Below are 23,486 nucleotides of genomic sequence, written 5' to 3'. Positions count from 1 at the left end.
ACGTGGGGACGCATCCCAAGCGGATTGATTAACGCCAGAAACTTTATCCTTTATCCTTACGTTTTCAGGTACAAGATTCGTTTGTCCACAGACTAGCCACACACTTTACAGTCAAAAAATCTTGTGTTGGTAAACTTTTCTGTATGCACTGCACCTACTTACATTTTTATAATATAAAGCATAAATGTAAGTTAGATAATAAGGAACAGATATTTGAACAAAAGGAGGATTAAGAATTAACCGAGAAGAAGTTTATAACAGGTGTGTAGATGAATTAAATGAATATTTTGAGAGGATTTTCAATGAAAAAAACATTCAAGGTGTTTGACATTGGCTTCTCCTTAGACAGGAATTGAATACTGCATCCGATCCACTTTTCTCCATTGACAGTGGTTTCTAGTTGCTGATCTTCTTCATGGTGCGCCATTCAGCGTAATACATAAATGACTTGATGAATTTCAGCTATTAACTCGAACGCAAACAATTTTCTTCTGGATTTTCGGTAATTGTAATGAAAACGAGTAAATTTTTTTTTCTGTGAAGGTAAATTGTTTGTACTCTTAACTTCTCAAACAATCAAAAAGGTGAGCATGCCCACATTCGCCTTTCAATGATAAAAAGGTATTTTTTTTACCGGATGATCAGTGAAATTTAAAGATGGTTAGTCTTTGACACCGGTGTGGACCTGGGACTTATGTATTGGTCGTTCAATGTTCCTACGCACAGCGTTTATTTATTTATTCACGTACACTAATTTGCACTAAAAGAAAACAAAAACAAAGACACATTTGTCTAGTGTCAGAGCACATTTAAAGCAGTTTAAACTCATAATTTGTTTTTTGCACAGACAGGATTAGGACTTTTACTAACAGGATTTTTTTTTCTGAGGTTTCCAAATATTTGTTGTGCACAAATAATTAGTCCTCCCTCGAAAAGAGCGAATACCGAAAGCATGTGCAGTGGATCAAACAGATAAAAATCGTGTGTCAAGTAGAGAGTGGAGGCATCTACACATAATTACATACATAATTAACCGGGGCTTGAGGAAAGTTTGCCCGTTTTCAGGCCACACATTTAGCAAAAGTAAATGCTCGAAGTATATTCGAAATCAGCAGCTCATTCACTTTTGAATGGTATTTTCAAAATTTAATTTTGCCCTTCCTTCCAAGAATTCCGACCGTTTGCGACGGATTTTGGGACACAAGTTGGTAGCGGTGCTGTACATCGCAGAAGTTCGCGGATTCGGTCGGGTCCGTCGCAGGCCGATGACGAAAAAAGTGGTGGACGAGGAACTTTCCGAGGAAGTGCTCGACCGAGATTGAGTTGATGTTTGCACAAGGTGCATTGCAGGGCTGTGATTCGGGTCGGCGCTGAATGGTACGGTCCGACCCTGCTGATCATCGTGTTAACTCCTCCCCTTTCTTCCTTTCTTTGGTTAGCCCTTCCTCTTTAATCCACGAATTATTCATTGGTAACAATTAACATTAAGTCGAAATTTGAGAGGAAATTATCTCACCTTCATTACTTCTACTTTCCAAAGTCTGTTCTATCTATAAAAATAAGGAAAATCCATTTCATTTTTTTTTGAATAATATTTTCCAACCTTATTAATGCAGCAAAAAATCCCGGTGAAATATCTGAGAGAACTTTTGCTTTTTTTGGAAATATTCAGGCGTTTTATATCTAAGAAAGAAAAGAAATTGGGTTAGATGTAATCAAAATTCCTCAGGATGGTGGGGTAATTTCAAAAGCATTCGATATCAATTGTGTTCTGCCAAGGAAGCGATAACTTCAAGAGAGGAAACGGATTGTTCAGAGAGCTTCCTCTTCGCCCAACTTCATGCTAATGGATGGAGAGGACGTGATGATGATTTCTGTGGAGGAAACACCAGGTACGAATCTCTTCTTTTTTCCGGAGAGAAAAACCCGTCTGGAAGAATATCCCTGTTTACATTTTATAATAAAACATTTTTGTGCTCCGAACTCACTGCGTGTTGAACCTCAAAATCTAAGCTTCTTAACGCTTTTTCCGGCTTCTTTTTGGATTTTTGTCGAACCTTACCTATTCTTATTGCAAAAAAAAAGCATCATCCATGATTTTTCTTGTTAGTGAATAGCACAGCAGTCGGAAAATAGGCTCAAGCTGGTCATTTAAGGCACTTCCAACGATGAACCTCATGAAACATCGGTGTCACCTCGTCGGTCAAGCGATTTACATCGTTCGGAAGATGAGTTTGGCATGGATCAACCATCAACATCCGAGCTAAAACTAACCATGCAGCCTACACGCTATCCTGATGCATACCTACAGGTGAGATTGTCCATCCAATAAATCCTCTATCGATGATTCAAAGAATGCGCGATCGATGGCGCTGTGTACAAACATAAGGTCAGCGATCTGTATGGCTATTCTCAGACCATTCTCACAAATTGATCGTCCCCATACAAGGATGCACGCGATTGTTGTACACACACACAGCGATTCGTGGTGTTCTAAGAGTATTCCGAAAATAAACGGACAACCGTGTTATTTGCACTACTATTTTCACAAAGAAAATACGTTTCTTCCTTTCGAATGCGTTCCGTCACGAAAGTTGCCTCAGCGATGAGGAAGTTTGTTTTTGATGGAAAGTTGTTCTCAATATTACGTACTTGCAGATAGCCAGGTCCTCGCATTTTATTCCTCTAAGAATCTGGTAAGAAAACAAACACCCGGATAAGCAAATTTCAAAGAAATTCCCTCCAATCTGTTTACTACCTTTTCCACGAAAAAAAGTTCGAGTTCATTCATTCATTCATCAGTTCAACGGTCCCATTTTTGTACATATATGCACTTCACTTCAACATTTCGAGTAAGATTTGCTTCCAGTGCAAGAAAATTAAGTTATGATCTATCTAAAGAAAAAAAGACAGTCTCTAGAGAAAAAAAAAACAACTTTGGAAAGGAGCTCTCTTTAATTTTCTTGCATTTTTAATTAAATTAAATTAAATTTATTAAAAAAAATTAATTAATTAAGCCCCTTTCCAAAGTTGTTTTTTTTCTCTAGAGACTGTCTTTTTTCTTTAGATAGATCATCTTCACTTATTCTGCGAGCACAGCATTGTTTACATCTGTTTCCTCTCCTCACTATCATAACTCAACAAGTTCATAAGTTTCGTGCCACCTACATCCGTATCCAGCTCAGCTCCCAGCTAGTCGAGCCGTACTGCGAACAGGCAGTTCGTCTCGTTGGCGGTCTCCTTCCAGTGCGTTTTGCATCTCATTGGATCCACTCTAACGTCCTTCCAATCCGTTTATCGTCGATACTCCTCATAATGTAACCGCCCATTATTGCTTGACTTCCGATATCTTCGGCTGAATTGCAAAGATCTGCCATGCCAAGCAGTTAAAGGCGTCACCCCACGAATCTGAAGTGGTGCGGGTTTCAGGTGGGTTATGGCTATACTTGGTCGTAGATTATGGAGAGAAGGGTGATTCCGTCCACTTCTTCTTAATTTTCCTAAAAAACGGCCCAGAAGATGCGGCTTCGAGCGTTTCGGGGCGCTATTTTCTACAACGAGTTCGATTGGAGCGCGCCAGCCTTGTGCACGCGCCGCATCTTCCGGGCCGTTTTTTTTAAACTATAATTAAGAGGAAATGGACAGAATCACCCTTCTTCCCATAATCCACGACCTCGTATAGGCATAACCCACCACCCCAGATTTGTGGGGTGATGCCTTTAAGCATCAGTTTTAGAGGATCCACAACATTTGGGTTAAAGCTATCCAGGAAAAAGACAAGACAGAGTTGGGACTACTATTGTTTTAACTTTGCCAGATCTTCCAAACAACAAAACAAGTTACGGCTATTGCAAGTGAATGGGAGAGTTCGAAAAAGCACTCCATCCATCATTTACGGCCTCTTTCGAATTTGGCATTGAATTAGGGGGAAGAATCTTAACTGTGGATAGTTCTAAGGAGCCATCGCTTATTTCTACTTGGATTGCAGTGATAACCGCAGTTACCGATGGTTCCTCTCGTGAACGCTGGCTCCGTTGTGCCGCTTTGAGCACGTCCGATTAGCAACTGCACTAAGTTTCAGGTCGTTTCGACCGGAGGATAACAGAGCCCATATGGTGGTGGTCCAACGAGTACCTACTATAAGGTGTAGAGCTCTTTTACCTCAGCATGTTCCAGTTCAATACAACAACAAAAATATGACCAAACATCATATTTATGGACTTCTTCGAGAAACTTTTGTCTCTTTTTCTTTATTATTTATGATGCAATGCTCAATCTAGCCAAAATCTGACCCTTGTAACCCCGTAACGGCTCTTCTAGACTTCCATCGAATCCACTGCGTATGTTTGCGTGGCGGGACCGCCTCATTTCGAACAACTAACTGGAACTACGCCAATGATAGGCTTGCAACCCACCACTTAGCGGTTCGAATGTGCCGCTTCGTACGCGGCAGCTCTCGCAGTTGCATAAATCACTGTGTTTTGCTCTTATCTTGCAGAAGCAAATTTTCTTTAAATCGAGTAGTGTGCTCTCATTACAGTAAGATGAGAGCAAGGGGAAAATGTAGTTGCTTGGGGGGAGAGGGGCACTCAGTGGCGCCCTCGTTTCTGGATGCTCTCCCTCTTACTTTTTTCTTTTGGTAATTTTGGCTTAGATATCATAGACTCTCTAGTACTATAGCTTAGGTCTAAGGCCTTGACAAATTTAGTTCTACTATAGTACTATAGCTTAGGTCTAAGGCCCGACAGATTTAGTTACTTAGAAATAGGGCCGCCACTGCGCTCGAAGCGTTGCGGAGGAGCGCGGCAGTTGTGATCGAAGGACCTTTGCTAGCACCACTCATCGCTGCATTTCACGATGGTCCCACACCGATTGCAACCGCTTGCTCCATCGAGCGCAGTCGCTTACGCTACTCTACCGAGTTTCATGTCGTTTCGATCCTACTATACCTACATTCTACAGAATCTAATTCTCTTGATGGTGGTTTATCACGATTTTGACGTGGTGCAGAAAATACAACGAAAGCCTAGAGCCTGGATTGTAGATTGCGGGATCCGGCGTGGTTCCGCTCCTAGTCGTTGTAGAAAGACGGGGTGGGAACAGCATTTTTTTCCTTCAAGATACATAAGAGCACTATCCTTGTGCACGCTCCAGTCCCTCAGCAATCTGCTCATTGGTTTTACTTGAATAGGATGCTGAGAAGACTTCATTGTTTCTCGATCGCTCGCTAATGAATCTGAAGCGTGCACAAAGGTGGCGCGTTGAACTAGAAACCGCAGGAAAGATCGGCTACTTTAGCGCTGTTTTTTTTTCCACGACGATTAGGGAAAGACGAGCGGAATCACGTTGTTTTCCCCAGTCTACAGCACGAACTCTATGATTTCGCCGCGGTTTCTGCACCACGTCAAAATCGTGACACGCTCCCCTTAAAGGCATCACTCCACGAATCTGAGATGGTACGGATTTCAGGTGGAGTATTCGTATACGGCATAGTAGATTATGGAGAGGACAGTGATTCCGTCCATTTCTTCCTAATTGCAGTAAAAAACGGCCCGGAAGATACGGTTTCGAGCATTCTGGCGCACTTTTTTCTACAAGGAGTTCGACTGGAGCGCGCCAGCCTTGTGCGGCGCCGCATCCTCCGGGCCGTTTTTTACGGCACTTAGGAAGAAATGGACGGAATCACCCTCCTTTCCATAATCTACTATCCCTTATAAGAATACTCCACCTGAAATCTGCACCACCTCAGATTCGTGGGGTGATATCTTTAAACGAAAAATGTGAAGAAGGACAGAGAGATGCTCGTTCTCAGTTATTAAGATTCTAGTTTATAGGAGATTTTGCTTTCGTCACCGGCTCATCTATTCTCCTGTGGACTTCTTCCACCAGAGCATCTTACTGCGTCATGGGAACAATGGTTGTGCTACCTTGCTTCATCACTTACACCACACCAATGGCAGGTCGGAGAATTTTGCTATTTTATTATTTTTTCTCAATTTTCTTCATTCCATTGACGAGTACAAGATGATTCCCGAGTACAATTTAAGGGGGGGGGGGGCACTCAGTGGCACTCTTATTTCCCGAAGCACTAACTTACTTTTTTCTCTTAGTAACTCAAGTTTACATGTCATAGATCCTCTAAGACTAATGCTTAGGCCTTAGAGGCCCGATTGACTTGATTATTTACTTTGAGAAATAAGGGCGCCACTGAGTGCCCCTCCTCCCCACGACGCTACCCCGGTCTAATTTTTAGGTTATTTAAGTTCTGTCTGAACTCCCAGTTTTTCAAAGTTCTTCTGCAAAGTTCTTCAGTTTCCTGTGTCATTCGCAATCTCTGCTTCTTGCTATTTCAACACACTGGGTTTAATCTATGAAGGTCATCACCCAATTCTGGTGATTGCAAGTGTCGTACTGATTCTTCCTTCTTCCAGTTAATTCTAACAGTTACATCCTCCAAAGAGAACTTTAATTTGTTTGACGGCCACGAAAATAATGGGAGTATTATTATAGAAGAGTCTTTCTGTCTATATGTATTTTATTTTGAAGGGATTTGTAAAAATTCCCATGCAAGATTCATCTTATGGGCTTACTTTCTAACTGCATAATGCTATACTAGACAAGTAGGTGTGGTTAAAAATTCAGTACCAAAAAACGAACAGTTGAAGGGAACCTAAAAATTTTTCTAACTAAATGACCTACGAATTTGTCCAAATTTGTCTATGGTCACGATAAAGGATAAAGGATATAGTGAACGGCGTTGATCAATCCCTATGGGGTCCTTGCGCGTTCGACTTCAACTCCGACTTCGTTTGACGTTTATGAACCTCACAGCCTGTAGCCTTACAGTGACTTGCGGGGACTAGCCGATGTACTAAGGCAGTGTTTTTATCCTCCCAGAAAAGTCTGGTACCAGTCTGAAAGGCTTGGTTTGCACCAGGACAGATTCGGACCTCCGATCGATTGTAGCCACAGCGGAACCTCTTACCGGCTGCGCTGCATCGCCCCATGGTACTGATATTGTTTTTCTTATTGTTTTTCTCTCTGTGTTTGCTTGCTTTCTTTGTATTTCGATAATTTCAGTCATTTTCGGCTATCGTTCTATCGACAAAGACATACATAATAGAGGTGCTTTCTCTGGTAGTCCTTTTTTCTTATTTCATCCGTCCTTCTTCATCTATTCTCCCGTCGGTAGGATCACGTTCTACCATGCCTTCCGACTTCGATGAACAGGTCGCAACTGGATGTACGAGATAACTTTGACTAGTTTTTCCTTTAGTCTGCTCTCCTCGTGTTGCTCCGCACCAGTCATTGCCATTTTATTTTGGTGTCGTAATCTTCGTTTTCAGGATGAACGATCGTTTCGGTTCGAGGCACGGTCTCGTTGGTAGGAGGGTTTTTACCGCGATTTTTTAACTATAGGGGTCAACTCATGTTTAGTACTACCGCTTCGGAACCTTTATATTTCTTCGATTTCGATGACATCGGTTCAGCAAGGTGCTAGAATGTTCCCTCCAGATTTCTGAGCTTCGTGAAAGTCCCGCACTTCAGTTTCTTCAGTCCCGCAGTTCCTCCCTTAACTTCACATTGCATTTTCATTATCTCAAAAGACAGGAATAACGAAATTAAAATATTGGAATAAAAAAAGGGTCGTGAAAAGAGAAATTCTTTCTTGAGTGATACGTAACATTTGCGTATTTTTTCATTTTGTGTGCATTTTTCAGTTTGAAAAAGAGAACGTTCACGTCTTTCCTTTCAGCCTAACACATAAGATCGGCTGGAGACGAAGACGGTTTCATCTAAATCTACTTAAACGGCTGCACGGTAGTGTCGCTGCTCGCTGGCCTGCAGCCAGCACTTCTGCCAAATCCGCGGCCCTTCAGAAAAGTGAGAGCCTTTCGTGCTAAAAGCCAGTCCTAGCTACTCGACCTGAAGTAAATAGATGAAAGTGATAAGTTCTACCTTCGCTACATCTGCTTCATTGCCTATTTTAACTTTATGTCTGCTAACTAAGGTAAGTTATTTCTAGATATGTATTCTATGTTGTGACTTCTTTCTCCTTCAAATAGTCTTTATTTCTTGACATGCGCTGGCATGGAGTTGTTTCTGGCAGGAACGTTAATGATTCGTGGCTTTTACAACTCACGGCTGGCACAATTCTGTCTGTTAACACATTCTTTATATAATTGAAAATTGGTTTTTTCTTACGAAATGTTGCCATATGTCCACACATTTCCACTGATCTTCATCTCTCCTCTTTAGAGATTGCATTCTACTTTATTCTCCTTCTTCGTTGCTGAAATCATTCGATCTCTACTCTAAACTGCCCAGTATTGCTTTTCAAATAATCGTTTTTAATTATTGACTTGTCGAAGATACGTTTTTCGGATGATTTACAATCGTTTGAAGTAAGGATTTCGTGAAACTCGTAGTGATTTTTGTCCATTACAACGCTTCGTTAACGTCCATCTATGTCTATATTTCTTTTCACTCCATCTGCGTTGGGTTATACTTTATTTTGGTTATTATAAGTGTGTCAGCTTGTTAAATGCATGGTTATCGTTACTGAAAGTCTCTTTATTTCGGAGTCGTATAATTCAAAGTCGTACCTTCGACAAATCAATAATTAAAAACGATTATTTGAAATGCAATACTGGGCGGTTCAGAGGAGAAACGGAATGATTTCAGCAACGAAGAAAGAGAGTTAGGTGGAGTGAAATCTTTAAAGAGTAGAGATAAACATCAGTGGAAATGTGTGGACATATAGCAACATTTCGTAAAAAAAAACAACTAATTTTCAATTATATAAACAATGCATTAACAGGCAGGGTTGTGCCAGCCGTGAGTTGTAGAAGCCGAGAATCATTGACGTTCCTGCCGAAAACAACTCCATGCCAGCACATGTCAAGAAATAAAGACTATTCGAGGGAGAAAGAAGTCACAACGTGGAATACATACCTAGAAATAAATCACCTTAGTTAGCAGACAAAGCTAAAATAGGCAATGAAGCAGGTGTAGCGAAGGTAGAAGTTATCACTTTCACCTATTTAATTCAGGGCGAACAGCTACGACTGGCTTTTAACACTAAAGGCTCTCACGCCTGTGAAGGGCCGCCGATTTGGCAGAAGTGCTGGCTGCGGGCCAGCGAGCAGCGACGCTACCGCCCGCGCAGCCGTTTAAGTAGATTTAGATGAGACCGCTAGGGATTTGTACTTAGGTCGAGTTAAATTTCCTATTTTGTCTTTCAACACTTTCAAAATTGTTCTTAATTCCTCTAATATCCACACCAGAATCTATTTATTCATCGATTCTCCCATGGCTTGGATCGATGGGTATTAAAGGCAGCATACCACCAACCTGGAGTGGTACGGATTTCAGGTAGAGTATCCGTGTATGCGAGGTCATAGATTATGGAGACCGGGGTGGTTCCGCTCATCTCTCCCTGAATCACTGCAAGCAGCCGGCCCCTGAATGCTGTTTTGTACCATGCCTTCTATTGCAGCGCGCAACATTTGCACGCATAGCGTCCCTTAGTGCCTACCAGGGCAGTCCGAATTGATTTTCGACGAATCGCAGGGCGGAGGCGGCGCAAGGGGTGGAGCGTTGCAATAGATGGCGTCGTAGAAAGCAGCATTCTGCAGGTGGCTGTTTACAGTGATGCAGGGAGAGATGAGCGGAACAACCCCCGCCTCCATAATTTACGACCCCGCATACGCATACTCCACCTGAAATCCGCACCACCTCAGATTCGTGGTACGCTGCTTTTAAGGAGGACCAGCTGTTTTTGATCTAACCCGCGTTGAATTCGTCTTCTTCGCTTTAGGCCCGACATTTCTCACACAATGACTCGAACGACGTCTCGAAAAGAGACGCCTCTAGATGCCTGATCGGCTCCAGCAAAAAAGGTTAACGTGTGCTCTCGTAAATGTTGAGAAATATTGGTATTGACTAAAAACAATTCAACCAGCCATAAAATTGTTAGGCTTGAGTGGGAACACACTGAGGTCAAACAATCTGGATCCTTGGTGGAGACATCTGGGCAGTGCCAGAGATGCGGTCGTTTTCATCTAATACTAAACCATTAACAACCTTCACTTTCATCATGGACTACATAGATAAAGTTTCCAGTCGTACAGGTCAACAAAGCAGTCCATTTCCAAAGGATTTAGTTTTATAGTAATCATGGACACTTTGCTTGGTGGGGAAATTGTCCAACCAATTAAATTCTTTTACTCGTCAGTAAAATCAGAATCCGCGTTCATCATACAAATAAGGTTTCATCGAAACTGATAGACGTGGAACTATGCGGGTGTTAAAGCTGCTGGCGTTGTTTTCAATTATTTTTAAATGGAAGTCCCAGAAAACTCAAAGAAACGACTTCCCAAGAATTTCGAGTTCAGCTTCCTCAAAACTGCGAGCGCTGCAGTTGCTAGGAGAAGAGAACCTTTCCGCTTTGAAGCAAATGAAAATGTCCCATATTTGTGGAAGTTAATTCCTCTCTACCTGCTTTCTTTCCACTTCACAACAGCTGTTAGAAAGGAACGTGTCTCTTTCAACAAAGAAGTTATGAGCGATTTCTGAGTTTTCAAAAGTCAACATTTGTCACCTATACAATAGCGAAAACTGTTTGTGGCAATTGGTTCTGTTACATTTCACTGTTCTCGGACGCTACGATGAATCCCTGCTTACAAAAAATGTGAAGCTTGTTTTTAGTCGATGCTGGGCTGATGATCCCGGTACAAATTGCATTGAGGTGGGCAATGATAGAGGCAGTGATGGAGAAATGCATGCAATCCATGTGATCTGCAAAATTTATCAAAATTTATCAACGTGTTACAGAGTTACTGGGCTGCACATGCAGCAGTTTTTGGACTGGGAGCGCTGCCTGTTCATCTGTGCTCGTTCTTTAACCGACCCATGGTGCGGGACGAAGTTGTGGATCGACGTCATCTAGAGTACGGTAAGTGTTTTAGAGTATATCGCATGTGGAAGTTGGTGGTTCTGGAGCCAAGGGGTCTTTGTCGAGGAGTTAGAAGTTCTCTTTTCTCCGCTTCGTTTTGTAATCAAATTACTATCGCTTTGGTGTTGATGTTTTTCTGAAAAATGGGTATGTGGTTTTTCTTCAAATTATTTCCCAATGATTCTAGAGTCGGCTACTTTTCAAGATTTATAAATGCATATTCCATAATCCAGAGGTGTTGGATAAGTCCATTTCTTGTAGCTACATAGGCCTGCGTAAACTAATGGTCAAATACGATAATTTTGAGCGACGGACTCTTAGGTTATGTGCACGAGCAGCAGACGAAATGTCGCAACTGAATGCAGTCAGATAAATAAAGAGACCATTTATCAGAAATGAAGTCACCGTAGTCAGCGATAACTTCGTTAATATTAGCGCAATATTGGAGCAGTTTTAGAAATAAGGTAAGAATTAAGGTACCCACGGACAGGATTTGAAATTTTTTTCTAAACGTAATAAACGATGATAATTTTGGCCTGTACTACTATACTGTGACTTTCAGGTGTTTTCACTCTTACAACTCGTTTCCCATTCGCTGGACTCAAATCCAAGAATATTTACTACTCTGGGGCGGTTTTTGCGGTTACAGATTCCGCTTGCTACAATCGAGACGTCGATTTGCATCCCAATTTTTATTCCCCCCGGGTTCGATAAATTTTTACCTTTCTACTGGGAGATACTAAAACATCGTGTACCACCGAAGACTTTTCATAGGTGAGAAATCATTCGTAACTCTTTCAAACTGCAAATCTCCCATTCCTTGCATAAATTTTTCTAAGGCATAGGGACACTAAATACTATGTTTATTTTCAACCTCTTAGCTAGTGATTTTCTGAAGAATTTACGATGGCGAATACAAGAACCATTACCTATGGTTAACATATTGCTAGTATTTTTGAACAGTGTACCCTCTATACTATTCTAGACGCTTAGCCGTTTGATTTTTGTTGTTCTCTTCTGCATTCTGCATCGTTTTATGCATTAATGTCTCCGTTATGCTAAAGCAATAACCGCCTGACTACGAAATCGCACACATATCAGCTGAATCAGCGAGAACCTGCCTTCTAATCAAATCATTCATTGCTCGTTGCTGTCTTCGCCTATGCACATAAGCGCGTTGATGGAATTCTCTGAAAACCCGGCCGGCTAACACGATTAGTTATACTTTTTATGACTTCCTCATCGAAACTGATACTTATCAAGTAGACAGCATCATTGCTAAATTCGGAGAAATCAACAGTGAATGTTACTGAGCATACCTGCTACTAAAGCTTAATTAGGAGAAAAGGCCGTGAAAGTTGAAAGCTAACTAGCCGTAGCAATTACTCGTTTGCTTCTCTATATCTGATATTTCTACCGAGGTGAATGTAAATATTTAATGCTTATAATGTAAATATTTAAGGCATTGGTATCAACAGAAATACCACTTTGTCGATCAATGAAACTTTCGCAAATCAGTTAGGATTCTTTCAAAAACAAAAAAAGAACATAGGAAAAAATGTCAGTAATTTATGAGGCTAAAGTTGTGAATTTTTGCCTCGGAACAATGTTTCACTCAATGAACATATGTAGATTTATGTTCCGATGGGAGCGGCTACTGTTCGCTACATATTTTTCCGTTCTCTGAGGAATTTCGTGGAAAACAGTGACGTTTTATATTTTCACATGTCAGGATTAATTGACTAATGAAGTCATATCTATCTCTTGTGAAGTTAGACCTTAGATTTAAATTAGAATTTTCACGTTAGCTAAAAAAAAACAAGAATTATTGCTCTGAATCGAACCTATGCCATTGATTCTTCGAGAATTCTTGATTATTGAGCTTTTTGGACAATATAGAGAAGGAGCAAAAAGATGTAAACATTGCTCTTCAACAGCATCTCTAACTTCTCGTCAGAAATCAGTAATTCCTTGAAGGAGATAATTACATTTTTCACATACATACGTCTCGCTTCAATCACTGCAATGCTACGGCTCCGCCTTGCACTCCAACGAGTCAAAGAGAGTCGGACGGAAATAGAACAGTTTCTTCTTCTTTTTTTTATGTAGAACGTGCATTTGCTTTGCTTTTCTTCCGGCGAGAGATCCATTTGAGAGATCCACTTGCAGTCAACACAAATCTCATTGTGTAACGATCAATACTTTAGACATAATCCACAAACATGTCAGGTTTTTCCATCGAACTTCTGCAGAATCTCGTTCCTAAGTCAAATAATTTTTGTAGATAGGAAGCAAAGATGCAAAGATACACCACATCCCGATGTGAGTAGCTACTATCCTAGTTCTAGACTTTCTCATGGAAAGGTTTATGAACGTGTACATGGTCAATGCAATCACTAACGAGGACTGACACATACATATATCGAGCAGTGGTGCTTTTATACTCGCAATGAAATCTGGGCTCAAAAGGAGGACAATTAGATTGGCCTACAACGGTTCCGAACCGTCGACCGTGCAAACACAGTGTAGAATCTCTCATCCTACATGTAGCTACTATTTAATGTGATCAACAAATCCTTGAAGATTCAAAAGCGATAGGCTAGGGGTCCTATAAACCCGACATCACGGTCTTAGTGAATGTAGAAATCCTCCATTCTAGCTTTTTTTTGCTGTACATGTAAAATCCAACAGGAACATTTACGAAACGATGATAGAATAGCGGCGAATGGATGGCGGAAAATTCATTTAACGACCTCATTCTCGACGGTTAAAAATGGAGCCGCTTGTCGAGACTTTCGTTGTTTTCCGTTCACTGCCCAGTTTCCTGAATTTTCATCAGCGTCAGTAGAGCGTATGAAAACTACTGAATACCTCTTTTAAGTATTGAACTCTCCTACTGGTAAAAGTTAGGTTTTTTTGAAGTAGTTTTTTTTTTAATTTTTCGAAACTATCGTAACGGTTAGGAATCAGCGTCAAGATTACAGTGAATTGCATAGCCTAGTTTTCAATATTATTGGGTATTATAGTATGGTTTCTTCATCAGAAATGTGGCAGTTTTGCATCGTTGAGTTGCTTATGTTTATTTCGCATTGCATTCATATCTCAGAGAACTCACTCACTGGTCGCCATCCATTCCCTTTTTCCTTTCAGCTGCAGGCCTCTGGTTCGATATTTCCTTCAGAAAAAAAAACTCCCTAAGAAAAGATCTGTGGACTGCGGTGATTTTCTCTAACCTCTTCTCTTTCTGTGGTTCTAATTGGAAAAAGTGTAGGAAGCGGCATGTTCGCAGACTGCAGCGCAATGGGACCATGGGACGCGATGGGAGCTTTTGTAACGTACCCTGACATTACTACCGTTTGTGTGGCCTCTTATTCCGTTGAATCTTTGGGAATTCGATTGAATGGAAAGATCTTTGTGAAATCTCATCGCAATACATTTCGACCAACATCTTTAAAGGGATAAAGTTTATAGACGACCTACTACCTTCATTCGATGCTCATTACTTCGGAATAAAAGTGGTGAATGCAGCAATATGGGCATGTTTGAATGAATTCTGCGACAGTTTACACTTCAACCACAAGCTGCGCTAGCTCAGGTCCCATCAATTTCATCCAGAGTGCATCTGAACCACAGTAGTCGACAAAGCTCCATATGATTCTACCTTTCACTACTCACTACCAACTGCTGCTGCTCTCACATTGTTCCTCTCACTGTTTCCTGTTCGTTGTATTGATTCCTATACGTTTGTTTTTCTCCTCTCTAGCTTGTGCCGGCTGTTAGCGCCTGATTATGTGAAAATTATACTTTTCTATGATCATTAACTTTAGTTAGTTATAGTTTAGAACTTTCTCTTCCCCTGATGTTGGTGACGTTTCGATTACGTTAAGGGTGGTCGCTACGCTAAGCTACGTAAGCGTAACTCCATGCTTTTTCCATGTTCACTCAATTTTATGAGTGGGTACTGATGAAGGTGCACAAAGCCCTTTGATTGATTTCCTTTCAAAGTTTTCAATTTTTGGTCTTCGATCCTTTCGAGAAAGGAGGACACTGAAATGTTGGCATCTTAGTCTGTTTTTACTAGTTGTTTTTATCAGTTTTTATTAGTTGCTAGGTTCGTTTCTTTGTTCCCTGGATTATAGGCTATTTGATTTCACTAGTAGTGAAATGGGTGCAAATTATCTTAAAGGAACAATTTTTCTCAAAAGGATTGTATGGTAAACTGCGAAATTATAAATGACAATGAGTGAATAATTAAATAATTAAGTAATTGATAGGCACCCTTTCTTAGAAGGTTTAGTATGAACAAGTGTTCTGTTCGATTCTTCTGCAATGATCAACAGCCAGCGGACCACAATAATTGTTTCTACGGATTACTTTATGCAATGCAACTACTTTTAGGAGATGCTACAAATATTATCTACTTCAAAGCTTAATATTCTTTTCTCTAGAAGTGCGAAAGTTCTTTTGACTATGGACAAGTTGCAATTCTTTTCTCCTCTTTTTTTTCTGAAGTGAGAAGGAAGATTGCTTTTAATGAGATTCGAATAGTTCGAGTGAAATTCGGAGAAGTAAATGAGTTATGCAAAACACCAACAAAAGTATGGTACAGACGAGCATGAAGCAAAAACTCTACAATCCATAAATTAAAATCCAGGAAGGAATCCATAATTTTTCATCATCGTTGTGCCATCTTTGCAAATGATGTTCCCGAACAAATTTGCTCCTGTTCTAAATATGTAGGTACTTTTTCCTCAAGAAGAGAAACACTTTCGTCAAATTCTGAAAATCAACGGAATTAATAACTGGCAAATGTATGGAGCGACAAAGTTTTTAGGATTAATTCCAAACCCGAGAGAGTGTTAAATAATGTTTTTTATATATTGTACATGCCAAATAGCGCTCACCTTTAGATTTTTATGTTTGGGGGTGAGGTTCTTACCCCGTACTTCGTAGCCATCAGCATTTCTCCTGACGAATCCTTTTCACATGATTTTTAGCTTTTAAATTAATTTTGTGGGAAGTTTTTTGTTATGACATCCTTTTGGCTGAAAGTCGTCAAGCAGCATCATGTAGCTTCGTCACCACCGTACCCGTCCCTTATCCCTGATCCACTATTTTTATCACGGGCGGCGAACAATCTCATAATAAATCATTTCCCCAATTATTTTTTTTTGCATCTATGTCAAGCTAAATTTATAGATCTCATCATCCACTAACATGAGACTGTGAGGATAAAACGAATGGTAATCTGAGCTTTGAAGAATGGCGGAGGGAGAAAAAACAGCAAATTCTATTCCTTTCGTTTTCTGTCGACAAGCGCCTGTAAGTATAGATACAGTATGCCGGTTTCACGACGAACCTGCTTATTTGGAAATCTTCGCCGAAAAAAAAAACTGTGTAAGCGGTCCTCAGTAGATTTAAGGGACCACTGCTTTACTTGCTTTCATCGCATAAAATAAAACAAATAAATAAAAATAATATAATAAAATAATAAAACCCATAAAATTTCTGTAAATCGGACCAGAGTCCAGTATTTCCCATTTACCTCTCTTTGAACCCCTCTTAAAGTTTCAAGGATAGTGCCTGGCGTTATTCAATCCGCTTGTGACACGCCACCTCCTTCACTTCAATTCAAAATCGTTTGAGGTTTACGAACGTGTAACTGGCCTATACTTGTGACTTCCGAGGATTAGGCGTGTGTGTCAAGTCAGTTTTTTTTATCCTCCCAGAGAAGTTTGGCACCATTTGGTCGACTACAGAGAGATGAAAGGCTTGGTTGGCACCAAGGCGGTTTCGAACTTTCGATCGGCACGCGCCCACAGAGCGTAACCTCCTAGTGTTTTTTCCTGTTTTTGGGTACACATTTCCAGTAAGTTAGGTGCCTAAGAACAAATCCAGAACGTTTGCGTCGATCTCGATACATCAAGTGTGTTCTTACGTCAGCTCTCGAACGCGTTTCACTCCGCCCATTGCACGTATCATAGTAGCAATCAGTGCAAGTAGCGTACAGTAGGTTATTCCTCATCCTCGAAGGCTTTTGCTGTCCCAGACATTTGTTTCCGCAAGAAGTTGTTTTCTTTGTTGTTGACGTTTACTTGAGTAACATATGTGTCTACGAGATGATTCACACTTTAATGGTTTTCAAAAAATTTACAATCCTGTCGAGCTCGAAGCCACACATGCTTCTGATCTAATTGCTCTGGATACTGCTAGCGATCTTAACGCTAAGATGCATTTATTGAGCTGCTCTACTTTCTTCAAAAGCATTTAAGCTAGTGGACACATTGGAGATGGAAAGTTCGTAAGATGCTGCATTGTAGGAAATCACGAGATTTATTACATATAAAAAAATATTAATTAAAAAATATCATGGGAATCAAATTTCATCAAATTTGGAATGTGTTTATCAAATGGTTACTACGAAATTCTAATGAACTTCTTCATACGTATTTTACAAATGCGGTGATGATTTCACGTCAAGTTCTGCTCTCACAGAGTTTTTTTTAATGGTACAGGCTCACTGTGAATGAAAAACGTTCTAATTTTAGCAGAGGAAAGCCTTAGCCTTTTTTGAATTTTTTTCAGAGGATTTTTTTAGCTGCAAGAAGAAATTCATTGAATTCATTTTCTTTCCGTCGTAACAATAGGGCGAAGTAGAGTGTTCTTTTCGGGAGCTGCACATGAGTAGACTCAACCGACTAGCCTTTATGATCAAACATCAACCTTCATCCATGAAAAATAAATGTAAACGAAGATAAATGTAGTGTAGTAAAACGGTTGAAATAATGCTTTGGAGTTGTTAGTTCTTGGAGAACAAGGTAGTTTTTTTTTCCACCAGTTTCTCTTTCTTTCTTTTTCTCTTTCTTTCTTTCCACAACATTCTTTGTTTAGTTGTTTAGCACAAATAACAGGATTTTTTTTTTCAAAAGAAATAATTAGTTGAGCTAGTTCTCTGTGGTTGATCAGGATTTGAACGGTGATGTTGGAGCTTTTTTTCCTCCCTATAATATTTTATTTATTATATTATTTTTTTCTCTTTTCCCCTACGGTGGAGTAATGTTTAGAATTAAATCCTAGAGGCTGAGTTTCTCACCCAAACCCTGGTAACCTTTTGTTTCCTGACGCGTTCTTGGTTTAGGAAAAGGATCTCGGTTTTCTTACTTTCTGTAGCAGGAGAATGACCTGTCCATCCACCACACAATGTGCTATAAAGTGCCAAACTTCATGCATAAAGCTAAGGCGAAGTTCTATTTCTGTTCCTTCTTATTTCTGTTTTATGGTACACCTATGAGTGTGTTCAGATAACTAAGTAAATAAATAAAATAGAAGCAGGGCTGTCACTGTGAAGAGTCCCTAATATCGGACCGACTCTTAGCGATATGATTTTACAATAGAAAAATAAAAACTCTTGCATATATCTGCTACTCGGCTCGGCTTTTGTTTCGATCGAGTACACAGATCGCTTAAGAGCTTTCTCCGTCTTGAAAAGAAAACCTCGGAAGCTGTGTGTGTGTGTGCTGAACTCACACGTTTACTTACTTTCCAGGAGTTCCTCCGTCCTGTTTAACAACGCAGAATTCCCTAGCTCTCCAGTACTTCTTCAAGTTTTTTTTCTTAATCGGAAGGGACAGCCTAAAAATAAACACAAGCGATTTACAGCGCAGATTGCTTCGCTTGAACAGTATGCAGGGGAACAAAAGGTTGCGGAAACTGAGGAATCTGTAGCGACATTCATGTTGCAAAGTGGAAAACCAGTTCACATTTTATTTTTACTACTCATATACATTATTATATTATTATTGCATATCTTACTACTTTTGTAATGTTTATATAATTATAATTTGCATATGTCATATTATTGTTCCTTTCATTTTATTAAAAATTTTTCCCTTTAGTAAATACCACACCATTTGGTGATAAATATGGATGAGCAGTGATGTTCAGTGCCCCAAATAAATTTAAATAAATAGATTTTATTAAATATACAATGATAGTACAAGTAAATAATAATAAATACATGAATAACATCCAAATACACGAATTAATTACACGAATAAATGGGTAGGTACGAATTTTGACTTCATTGAGCGGAAAATGTTCCTTTCTATGTTTTGTGATTTTTCTAGACAATGCTACAATTTCACAAATGTAGTCATTAACGGCGCTCTCTTGCTTCCTTCTCATGGATTACTCTAGGAAATGGAGTTGAAGAGGGAAAAATACCGATAATCCGTTGCTTCTCATAGCATCAAATAGCTGTCATTTCTGAGCTCTTCAGCTGAAATCATGCTTATTTTTCTGTTCATGGGAATCTGCTTCATCTGAAAATGTCGATGAACACCCCATAAACGAGCTATTCATATGCCATTCGTGCCGTTCTCATAACAGAAGTCTTTCCGCATGCTTCGCTCTACAGATACAGATCGTTCATCGGCATTTCTGTATCGCCCGGATGGATTCGTAGCGGCCACGTTGTTATGGAAATTTTGTGACGCATTAGAACAACTCTAATGAATATTCACTTACAAACTTCTCCGTTCTCTCCATCTGATCTCCATCTATTTAATATGGGATATGTCTCAATCGTCTTGAAAATGCCCACAGTTTTTATCACTTTTATTGTCTCACTTAGGAAATTTCTTAAAAATTGATGTTTCTGACGACTGGCGATTTCTTTGGAGTCAATTATATGCCGCCATTACTTGCTTCTTCCTTATTGTCGTCCATGATCGAGCGCTTCTATTCTTCGACACAAACTAGAAGGAAGAGATTTTCCAATTTGATAAAAAAAACCAAGACATAAGTTGTCTTGAATACAATTCTGGAATTGAATGCGTTTTTTTTGTTTTCGACGAAGAATTACCGCTGCTATTGTATTTATAGTGAAAAAATTGTTCTATCCCAGCACTTTAGGACCACATGCTACAAATATCTGAATAACACGATCCTCTTCAGTTTTTGCACACTACACTAGGCTTTGTTCTCTTAAAAAGATTTTTTTTTCAAGAAACTACGAAAAGTTTATGTAATTTTCTAATAATTGAATAGATTGGCAAAACCAAAACTTTCTAGAGACGGTACCTTAAGAATCGGATTTAAGTCGATAATTGTTCTCGATCTTCCAGAAAGGGAAGCTTGTGTGTTGTAATTTCTAAACGAAAAAAAAAGAAAAGAAAAGCGAAACTTTTTTCTATATTAGGACTACTGAGCAAACACAAGCATAGTTCAGGATATGCTTATTTATATAACTTTGACGAGGCCTGAATTCAAATATTCGTGAATATTTGAATAAGAATATTCGTGCGTGTTGTCTCTGACCTACTTCAACAAAACTTCCTTATTCAGCAATGCCTGTACTTCATTGAAAATGAACATTTTCAATGCAATCGAATTTGAAGTGACTGTTCATGACAGGATTATAAAAACGAATTCTTGGGATTCCCATCATTTTTTGAATCTTCGCCACGACTTCCTCCTTCCGCATTCATCTCCATTCGTTCAAGCCACCTATTTTCAATATTTACGGGAGAAAGAGACATCTCACTACTGCATAGGCCTACCACTTCGTGGAAAAAAAGTACACTGAACTTCCAACTTTGATCTGAAAACACTGTGACATACTGCTAATTGCTGTATATTATGTGAATACATAGGTGAAGTTTGTCAAATGAAGGATTCACGTGATTTTGGAGATTTTTATCTTCTTTTTTATTACCATCATACAATATATTACAATTACTCTGTGTGTACTTGATGAGTAGAGAGAAATCGAGACAGATAAAATAGCCAAACACTGGAAAATGCATTTAAAAATTTTTGGAAAAATGCTTGATAGATTAGAGGAATCCTTGTTAATTAGTTAAGTCGCTGCTAAACTTCTAATCGAATTCACCACCGGATCACCTAAAAATGGGCCCCTTAATCCATTCCGATCAGTTTTGCAGTTATCACTTTATTAGATACTAATTGCTCATTAATTCATCAACAACAGTCAATTTCCTGAAACTTACCGAGACCACAGCGACGATCTTCTATTTGCCCGTTTTCTTCTTTCTCTTGTAATGTAATGCCGTAACAATAGAAACGTATACTTTGACGATTGTTGTGAATTGTGTACCATTTCAATGGTAATTATGTGCAATAGGGTCTTTTTTAAACGGATCAGTTTTGCATGGCAGGTTGCTGACGTCACCGTCGCGCAAGTGGCAACATCCATGCGTTCATGTCAAAACGGTGTCATGTGTCACCCCACGAATCTGAAATCTGAGGGTGGTGCAGATTTCAGGTGGAGTGTTCGTATACGGCATCGTAGATTAAGGAGACGGGGTGATTCCGTCCATTTCTTCCTAATTGCCGTAGAAAACGGCCCGGAAGATGCGGCTCATGCACAAGGCTGGCGCGCTCCAATCGAACTCATTGTAGAAAATAGCGCGCCGGAACGCTCGAAGCCGTATTTTCCGCGCCTTTTTTTACGGAAATTAGGAAGAAATGGACGGAATCACCCCCCTCTCATTAATCTACGATCCCTTATACGAATACTCCACCTGAAATCATTACCTCCTCAGATTCGTGGGCTGATGTCCTTAAGGAAATCGATTTATAGTAGATAGCTTTCTAGTTTCACCACTCGCATCCGAACAAAAACTATAAACGTACGGACGCTTTGAACTTCTTCTTACGTTTCTCTTTTTTTTTTAATATTTACCTTACATTGTTCAAAATTAATCGGGCTGTTGTAGAATAGAATGAATAGAGGTCTTTAATTAAGTTGAACTTCTGTAGCAGTTTCCATACTTTTAATAACACTTCTTCACTGTTTTGCTACTTCTGTTCACCTTTCTGACTTCTCCAATTTTTGAAGGACCATCGCCCCCATCATCGTTTGGTTGCCACTCCACTCGACATTCACAATTCCTTCTCCTTGTATGTAGATGTTATTTGCTTACCCTCTCGTACAACTGTGTACATAAATCTAACATTTCATTCACATTCCGTTTCACCTCTTTACATTTCTTAACAAATTCTTTCCTCGCAACCACTACCTACATATTATCCGTTGCCGCATCTTTGCCGTTTTTGACGTTTACGCACATTCTTACAGTTCAACGTCGAAGAGAAAGATGTGTTTGAAGTTGGCGCCGGTCTAGCATCCTCAGCAATCCGCGTCAGCTGTTCACCTGAGTCCGCGCTAACTTGGCTTATTGCCTGTCGACTGCTTGGAGTTCCCCCTGGTTGCCGCCGTGTGGTTCCCTTTCATTCATCAACAACCCATATTCTGAAGTTCGGTACTACACTGATCTAAGCGCATACTGTTGGAATTACTCACCCGCCATGGGGAATGCAGCCACAACGCAATCGCAAAGTCGCAAAGACTATTATCAAGGATCGACAGGCATGGCCACCGTCTACTCGAACGGAAGAGCCGCGGCCGCCGCATCGGAGAGGAGTGAGTGGTCGCCTGTCTGCATGCTTCCTTAGTTGGAGTGCTGTCGCTTTGTGGTGTGTGGTGTCGGCTAATGCTTGCGGCGCATCGCGAAGAGCAAACTGGACAATAGTTCTCCTAATCTCCTCTCGTTAATTTGTTAATTTCAATTCTGAGGAATCAAGCGAACCTGGAAATCTTCCGTGTTATCTACTCTTGTCTGATTCGAGTCAAGTGCAGTTCGTATACGCGTGTAAGAACTTCCACAAACTCCCACAGATATAGTAAAAAAATAAATGTGAAATTCGAGACATTTGGTTGTTTATGAGCTATAAAACTCTGAAAGAATTTCCTGCGATATGTTCTCTGATTTTTTTCTCTACCGTACTACAACAAATTCACTAATTAAATATTGATTTTGTACGGTTGATTGACAAAAATATGTATATTGACTCCCATTACCTTTTGGACAAATAGAATACGAATGGCTTTCACGTATGATTAAACTAATACACCTCGTTTGAATCGCTGCATCAGATCTGGTTGGGGTTAGCGCACGCGCGCACACTCTGTCTCACAGATTCATAAAAATTGTGACTAAGCTCAAGCCATTAACTTTGTTCCGTACATACATAGATGTTCTTGTTAATGTTCTCATTGAATTTCAATCAGTTGTCAGCCTAATTAAAGATCTACTGTAGGTCTGTCAGACATTCAATGTTTTATAGCAATCTTTTAATGAGAGATGTGTTGCCATTTCTTGTGCGATGCGGTTCCATTTCTTTATATTTTTCTGAGTTTTGAATGTCATCGATGCGTGAGTATGGTATAATATTTTGGGGAATATAGGAAATCTGGGGTGAATATAACACATTTGAAGGTTTTGTTGATTGTGTTGAGTCTGATGAACTGACAAGCACAGTGACTGTTCGCTTCTCTCACTTTTACTCTCCAACGTTTCTTTTTTCGCATACTGCAAATTTCATGTTTTGTTCGTATTTAAGGCCTAAATTCCTTTCTTGTTGGATGGTAGAGTAGCAGCTGTCAGTGGATCCAGTACAAATAATAACTCTTCAGTTTATGTAGACGATGAAGTCGAAAAGTGCT

General features: G+C 39.8%; 1 protein-coding gene across 2 annotated transcripts; it reads left to right on the top strand.

Annotated features, from left to right (window-relative positions):
• Window positions 1–1,840: 1,840 nt before the first annotated feature.
• On the top strand, window positions 1,841–22,435 carry RB195_008018 (uncharacterized protein; the record flags this gene model as incomplete). Of its 2 annotated transcripts, none has more annotated exons than XM_064181974.1 (5): window positions 1,841–1,892; window positions 2,157–2,311; window positions 5,835–5,960; window positions 10,837–10,957; window positions 22,239–22,435. In XM_064181974.1, 5 exons carry the CDS (start codon window positions 1,841–1,843, stop codon window positions 22,433–22,435), a joined length of 651 nt encoding a protein of 216 aa, XP_064038723.1. The 2 variants fall into 2 exon arrangements, with proteins under 2 accessions (XP_064038723.1, XP_064038724.1); XM_064181975.1 differs by lacking the exon at window positions 22,239–22,435 and adding an exon at window positions 11,191–11,330 and having other exon boundaries at window positions 1,847–1,892.
• Between the last annotated feature and the right edge of the window lie 1,051 nt (window positions 22,436–23,486).

The sequence above is a fragment of the Necator americanus genome, chromosome I (genome assembly GCF_031761385.1).
Source record: "Necator americanus strain Aroian chromosome I, whole genome shotgun sequence".
NCBI classification, from domain to species: domain Eukaryota; kingdom Metazoa; phylum Nematoda; class Chromadorea; order Rhabditida; family Ancylostomatidae; genus Necator; species Necator americanus.
This window is presented reverse-complemented; position numbering and strand designations above follow the sequence as displayed.